At 41.8% G+C, this 7,580-nt stretch overlaps 1 protein-coding gene across 6 annotated transcripts in view; it reads left to right on the top strand.

Moving 5' to 3' along the window:
• NR2F2 (nuclear receptor subfamily 2, group F, member 2) overlaps nt 1–4,956 on the top strand; it is a 12,252-nt gene extending 7,296 nt beyond the window's left edge. For 5 of the 6 annotated variants that reach the window (XM_009887116.1, XM_009887108.1, XM_009887100.1 and 2 more), the window contains 2 exons: nt 1,051–1,578; nt 4,665–4,956. In XM_009887116.1, the coding sequence (XP_009885418.1) occupies nt 1,051–1,578; nt 4,665–4,939 (803 nt within the window). In that variant the 3' untranslated portion in view covers nt 4,940–4,956. Of the gene's footprint in view, nt 1–1,029; nt 1,579–4,664 lie in introns of all 6 variants that reach the window. The other variant, XM_009887084.1, reaches the window with a different exon arrangement.
• The last annotated feature ends 2,624 nt before the right edge of the window (nt 4,957–7,580 follow it).

Genomic DNA, 7,580 nt, shown 5'->3' with positions numbered 1-7,580 from the left:
GGTGGAAGGGAAGGGTAAGGGGGGGTGGGGGGTGGAAGGAGCAGCCCAGAAGTAAGTGTGGGGTGCTCGGGTCTCTGCAAGTCGAGTCTTTGTGATATAAAATTAGACGAGAAATGTGAGCCTTCAGTTTTCCAGTGCGTGCTCTGTGTCTGGACGCTGCTATGTAGGTTAAGGGTTAGGGGGCTTGGGACTTGCTGGGCTCCTCTCTTTGTGTTTCTGCAAGAGTAACTAACCTTGTAAGACGTGCGATAACAAATATAAATCAAGCACATTTTTAGGCGTTCTCCCTTCTTGCCGTCTCCCTGCCTCCGAGCCCTTTTTCTCTCTCCTTTTTCTCTCGCTGTCACCGTGTAAATTTATTAACAAAATGAAAGGCCCACTTTCCATGGGCAGCTGAAGAAGGTGCCTTTGGATAATGCCCCCAGCCTCGCCGGGGGACCTGCCGGGGATGTTGTGGGGTGATCTCGCCTCCTTTGATATTTTTTTTTTTTTACTGGGGAGGGGGTGGGTAATATAATAACAGCAGCAACAATATATGCGGTGGGCGAGAAACGCGTGTGGGACCAGCGCCGGGGATTTTGAACTGAAGTGTTTCTTTCCTCGCCCCCCACCTCTTCCCTCCCCATCCCGTTCCCCCAGCCTCAAATCAATAAGCTGTTTTAGGTGTAATGAAGAAAAATATCCGGGCACACAAAGACGTATCCTGCATCTCTTGAAGGAGGGGTGGCAGTGGAGTTGGGGGGGGGATATAACTGAATTATGGTGTGTTTTGGAAAGTGAGGCTCTCGGGCTCCTTCAGGCAGTCCTGGCCAAGCGGATAGCATTGCTCAGCTTTTATTGTTGCTTTTGCTTGACCCGGGAACCGCGGAGACTTAAAACGGGGTACGGGCCGAACTCTGGTTGGGGGGGGGGGGGAAAAGCTTGTTCCCCCTTAAACTGACTTGGTACGGTGTCACACAGGCACGCACAAGCACACAAAGCAGGCTGTATTTGAACCGATGGTCGCAATTCAGATATTAATAGCTGTAGTTTCTTCTTTATTCACTGCAGCGGTCCAGAGGGGCAGAATGCCACCCACACAGCCAACTCATGGTCAGTTCGCCTTGACAAACGGGGACCCTCTCAACTGCCATTCCTACCTATCCGGATATATCTCCCTTCTTCTGAGAGCAGAGCCCTACCCCACCTCCCGCTTTGGCAGTCAGTGCATGCAACCCAACAACATCATGGGCATCGAGAACATTTGTGAACTGGCAGCTAGGATGCTCTTCAGCGCGGTGGAGTGGGCCAGGAATATCCCCTTCTTCCCAGACCTCCAGATCACAGACCAGGTGGCCCTCCTGAGGCTGACCTGGAGCGAGTTATTTGTCCTCAACGCTGCCCAGTGCTCCATGCCCCTCCACGTAGCTCCGCTCCTGGCAGCTGCTGGCCTCCACGCTTCGCCAATGTCTGCTGACCGAGTGGTCGCCTTTATGGACCACATACGAATCTTCCAAGAGCAAGTAGAAAAACTGAAAGCATTGCATGTCGACTCTGCAGAATATAGCTGTTTAAAGGCCATAGTCCTCTTCACCTCAGGTAGGCAGCATTTCTTTGCTCTTCCTTTTTTTCCTTCCCCCGACCCCCCCTGAGAACTGTTTGCTCTTGCAAAGTGTTATTGCCTGCACCCCATCACTGCTCCCTGCCCCCCCCCGAGAGCCAGCGCGGTCTCATTCCTTTTAGGAAACGGTGTCCTGTGGTCTCCCCTTCAGGGCCTCGGATCTGAGCATCCCATCTTCGAGAGAGTGCAAAATTTAAAAATAATTAGAAAAAAAAAAAAATAAAACACACACACACACACAAAAAGACAACCAAAACACACTCCAACCCTAGTTGAATAATGCTGGGGATGGGGGAAGAGAGGGCTCGGGGAGAGGCACCCATTCGCTACGAGACACTGCGCCTTTCCCATTGAAAATAATATTTTATTTAACAGTATAGCTCTGGGTTGTTGCATTTAATGACACGCATCCGAACAGCAGCAAAATCTGTTTGATGTTGTTAAATACAAGCCGTCCTATCAGTGAAACCACTTTAAAAAGAGGATCATTTTATGGGCAGCCAGGAAGGGAAAAAAGCCCTGCAGGATTAAAAATTGAATTAAAAAAAAAAAAAAAAGTTAAATGCGCAAAGCTGAGTTTAAAATATGTTGCCTGCCATCCCATAAAATAAAATAAATCAACTTTCCAAAGAGCTGTCTCTGATTTAAACAGAATGTGGCAGTGAGCAGTTCTGTGTCATTTAAGCTAAGGGGAAAAGTTTGCATTTGTACCCAGCAGGAACCGCAGAGTCCAAAGCGAGGAGCGAGTAGCGGGTGCGAAAAGATCATTACCATAAGTAGACAGGGATAGCATGAAAAAGTAAGAGGAGACTGAAGCTGCCACTCCGCAGTGTAATTCCGGGGTGGCACAACCATGCCTCTCCCGAGGAAAAGACCTCGAGGTGTTTCTTAGATAATCAAAGAGAGGGGGGGGAAAAATATGTGTCAACTTTTGCTGCCTAGAAATAGTGCCTGAGTTATAAAGCAATAATTGAGTGCGTTGTGAAATCTAATTAGCTTGCACTAGAGTTTAACCTGGGTGAGTAATAAACCTGATATTAACTCTGGAGGCTAAATTTTTTTTTTTTTTTTGAGGGGAAAAAAATTCTGCTCGCTAATTTGTGCAATACGTTATCTCAGATTGCTAACTTTAAGGCTGCATCGGTAACCCAATGTGCTGGAGCCCTAGAAGTTTTGGGATTAAGTTTAAAAATACATATATTTCTCCTGTAACTCATTTGAAAGCTTGGGAAAGTGGCCACGCGATAAACATATGAATGGAAGCAGGACCTGTAAAATAATTACTCATCGGAGTTTTTTAAAGCCTGATATCAGGAAACAGGAAAAAAATGTAGTTTATGTGGGAAAAGAAGGGCTCACAATCCGTTCCTTGTTGTGTTAAAGGGGGTCTGGGGAACGAAGTCATTTTCTGGACTTTGTCCAGGTTCTGGGTCGTGACCTAAACTTCCTTTTATATATTATTGCTTTACACATAAAAAACTTCTCTTTTTTTTTTTCCTCTCCCCCCGTCCCCCCCCCCAAATTACTCGTGCTAAACTCCTAAGGTGATCAATGACCAGGGCGCATCTAGCCACAGGGAGACAGGGATCCCGTGTGGGAAGGGGTGTACGGGAGGTGCTTATTTTATTTTTTTTCTATCGTTTTCTAGGATGCATTTTCCTCTCCCTCGCTCAAACGCTCAGCGAGGATCCCACACACGCTCACATCCCTCCCCAGCCCCTGGCCAGCTCACACCCACACCGAGGAGTTTATTTCCAATCCTGCCTTTTCTCCCAAATCACTTTTTTTTTTTTTTCCTTTTTTTTTTTTTCTAGCCTTCTGAGAAAACAATCGTCCGATCCTGTCGTAACTGTTTAATTTATTACTATTTTCAAAATGTGAGGCCTGGCGTGTAAATTGCCTCCCAACTAGATAAACGTTTCTTGTTATCTGATTCTGGGGAAGATAGCCGCATGCAAAAAAAAAATAGGGTGATGCATGCAGCTTCTGCAGCACCCCAATACCGCTCCTTGATGTAAAGCAGACGCACATAGATGCATATAATGTTTGCTGCAGCCTCTTTTAAGAGAAAAAAAAAAAAAAATCTGGGTTCTAATGACTCGCAGAATATGCATGTGTTAGCCCTGTGCCTAGGAAAGCCACAGGGAGGTCAGGTCACAACCTGTGCTCTTTCAGCACAGACGTCTCTGATTTAAAGGGAACTTATTGTATTTTAGCGTATCAGGAAAAAAAAGAAAAAAAAATGTCCAGACCCTATCAGGGAGTTTTCTTCTTGTAAGGGCCTTTAGGTTTAAAAAGAAGAAGAAGAGGGAAAAAAAAAGAGGGGGGAGTGGAGGGGGGGAAGAAAGAAAGAGAAAAGAAAAGAGGGGGGAAAAGAAACAGCTCAAATGAACAGAGAGATCACAGTTTGCATGGCTGCCTCTGAATAGGCTAAACTGACAAGATCAGTTTTAAAGGGCCACTTAAATCAGTTTCAAAGACTGAAGAAAAACGCGTTGTCTTCTTTGGGGGAGAATCTGTTGCTGGATCCGGGGCGCCATTATCTTTGGCTGGGCCAGTTTTTTATTATTATTATGATTTCTATCACTGGTATCAGTATTCCTTCTCATCACATGGTTAGGCTCTCCCCAATTATTTTCCAAGGGGGGGAGAAATAGTGGCTCCCTTTCCCCCTTTCGACTCAAGCCTTCCCCGCCCCCCCCAGCCTTTCCCCCTAAAAATATAGATATACGAAATTGCGCTTGGCCAGCACCTCCTTGTCAACCCCTCAGGTCTGTCGTGCCATTAGAAATCTCGAATCTTGGAGATTCTCGATCCTAAAGGAGACCCTCCAGAAGTGAGAGAAATACAAACACACACACGTACGCTGAAAGAGAGATTGTCCCTTTTGGTAAAACCTACTTAAACTCTGGGGGGCGAGGTGATGGCGCACGATCTGCACATAATTCTAGCAATAAAAAAGATCAAATTAAAATTAAAAAAAAAAACTTTTTAATCTGATGATTGTTTTCTTTTTTCTTTTCTTTTTCTTTTTTTTTTTTTTTTTTAATACACTTTCTTCTAGATGCCTGTGGTCTCTCTGATGTAGCCCATGTTGAAAGTTTACAGGAGAAGTCACAGTGTGCTTTGGAAGAGTATGTTAGGAGCCAGTATCCCAACCAGCCAACGCGATTCGGGAAGCTATTACTACGTCTCCCCTCCCTTCGCACTGTCTCCTCTTCTGTCATAGAGCAATTGTTTTTCGTCCGTTTGGTAGGTAAAACCCCCATAGAAACCCTAATCAGGGATATGTTACTGTCTGGCAGCAGTTTTAACTGGCCTTATATGTCCATTCAATAAAATATTCGAGAGAGAGAAAAAAATTTAAAAAATAAAAAATTAAAATTGAGAAGGGAGATGAAAGAGAGTGAAAGGAAAGCAAATGACATTTGGGTTCTGGTTGTTTCTTAAATTTCCTTCTGCTAAGAAAGGATGTAAAAGGATGTTACAAGTTTGCTAAGAGAAGACAGGAAAAAATTAATGGACTGTGAATTAAAAAAAAAAAGACTGTCAAATGAACTTTTACAGAATGCATTAAAAACTCCCGTGTCGTTCAGAAAAAAAAAAAAACTTGCTACTTATCATTTTTTTTTGTAAAAAATAAAAAGGAGAGAAAGAAAAAAGAAAGAAAGAAAAAAGAGAAAGAAGAAGAAAAGAAACGATGGTGGGCTTTTTCTTTTTTTCTTCTTTTTTTTCTTTTTTTTGGGGTAAACTTTTTAAAAAATCTCGCTTAAAGTGCATTTAAAGGAAATTTGGAGAAAATTAGCAGAACGGAAGAAAGTAAGTCTTTTTTTTCCAAATTATTAATTGTCCTATGTGTCTATGTACCTATAGCTGTTCTTTTTTGTATTTTTCTGGTTTCAAACCAGTTTATTCTGTGGTTCTATAATAATTTTTGATATAACCTTGGCTTCTTTAAAAAAAAAAAAACCTGTGTATCCTTAAAATATATGTTCTGAAAGAATTAAAACTGAGTCCACGAAAGTATCATAGGAAGAAAGGAAAAGAGAAAAAATACCCTCAACAACACAATGATGGAAGCGCACTTAAGGTGGTGACCCAAAATCTAGCTTGAAGCTGAGAGAGCTATAATTATATAGACCCGAATGAACCACACGTGTCATATAACTACCCCCAAATCTAGGTTTTTTGATATTTCGGACAGAAAATGAACTGTGGGGATTTATCATAAGTAGAAGGAATTTGTGTCCAAGACACACTACGGTTTTGATTTAAAAAACAAACAAACAAGCAAAGTGAACTTTTGTAATTTGAATTGGGTTCCACGTAGTTCATCATGAATTGTTATTAAACTCCTCTATCTGTTTGTATATTTGCAAGCCCTTTGTATTATAATAATTGTTGATATTTTCCCTTTTTAAAAAATACCATTGAAATCAGCATGACAAAATAACACTGTTGGCACTTATAGATAACGTGATTGATTCAGTATCTTAGAGTTTACAGTTTTGTGTTTAAAAAAACTGAAGGTTTTTTTTTTAAGTGCAACATTTCTGTATACTGTAAAAGTTATAATAACTGAACTGTTTGGTCGAGTCTTTGTGTGTTATATTCCAAGGAAAATTGAAAGTATTCAGAAATTAAAATATTATTTGATATCTGAAACCTGTTTGGCTGTCATAAATGTCTTTCAGAAACCACATTACTTCTCTATAGTTTGCAGTCATTTAAGTCCATAGGCGATTGATTTGTTTACTTGTCACAGTAAGTTTGTAGCAGATGTATTGTAGTGTATTTACCTGTTTAATTCCGGGATGGGGGTGGAGGACTTAAGTTCGTGGTTTATCTCTGGTTTTAGGAAGTACTATGCTGAAATGGTAAACCATCAACCCCCATTCATCTAATCCTCCTGTTAATTAAAAATGGATTTTCTGGAGAAAAAAAAAAAAAGGCCCTTATTTTTGTCACACTTAAGTGCCTGCGTAGGAAAGGTATTGTTGTGAAAAAAGTATTAGAAATCTGGAGATCAGTATCTATTTTATGATCAGAATGGGGCGAAAAATCTTTTGTAAATGTCTGACATACGCGCACAAGATCATTCAAGCAAGGTAATAGCAGTATTGTAAATATAGGTCAGTTGTTTGCAATGAGTTTTCTTTTAAGTATGTGTGATTTTTTATAATACTCCGTAGTTGCCATCTATCGTTGTCATTGAGAGGTCTTCAAATGGAGTGGCTTTAGCTTCTAGCACTGAGGAGTCGGTTTTTAATGTATATATACTCTCAAGTGGATTTTTTTTTTTTTACCTTAGACTGTGAAAGCATGACCACAGGTCATCTCTATATTTTACATATGGGATATGTGTCTGTATGTATACTTGCATACATACATGCGTAGGCGTACATGCATCTTTCCTGTGTCGCTCCAGGGCCCTCTCTTGCAGCCCTTGCGCGGGCACAGCTCCCACTGATGCGGTGGGGACCTGCCTGGGCGAGTGGCATAGGATCGGACACACCAGTTGGGAATTTAGTGCTGTCCCGAGCAGGCAAAGAAACCAAAATCTGAAGGAAGGCAAGATGATGTGGTTTTGCAAGGGGTTGATATTTTGTTTTGTGTGTGTGCGTGTCATTTTTTTTTCTTTTTTTTTTTTTTTTCCCCCTTCTCTCTCTCCCCCCACCCGCCCTCCCCTTGGTCTATAGCAGATGCTTTGTATGTGAAAGCTTGCAATTTTGTTCTTGTCTGAGGCTTCCCCCTCTCCCTTTTTACCACACGTAACTACACCATGTTGTGGTTTCACAAAAAGAGAGAGAGGGAGGGAGAGAGATCGTTCTGTAAAGTCGATTAAACCCTGATCTTTAGTGTGTTCCAGTTAGACACATCTGTACTGGGGGCAGAGGGGCGTATGACTGTGAATTTGAGCAGAGTTTTACATCTGAATCATGGCTCCTTTTCTATAAATATATAAATATAATAAATATAT

This window comes from Charadrius vociferus, unplaced genomic scaffold (genome assembly GCF_000708025.1).
Source record: "Charadrius vociferus isolate BGI_N301 unplaced genomic scaffold, ASM70802v2 scaffold190, whole genome shotgun sequence".
NCBI lineage: Eukaryota > Metazoa > Chordata > Aves > Charadriiformes > Charadriidae > Charadrius > Charadrius vociferus.
The sequence above is the reverse complement of the archived record's forward strand: the minus strand, read 5'-3'. Positions and strand labels throughout refer to the sequence as shown.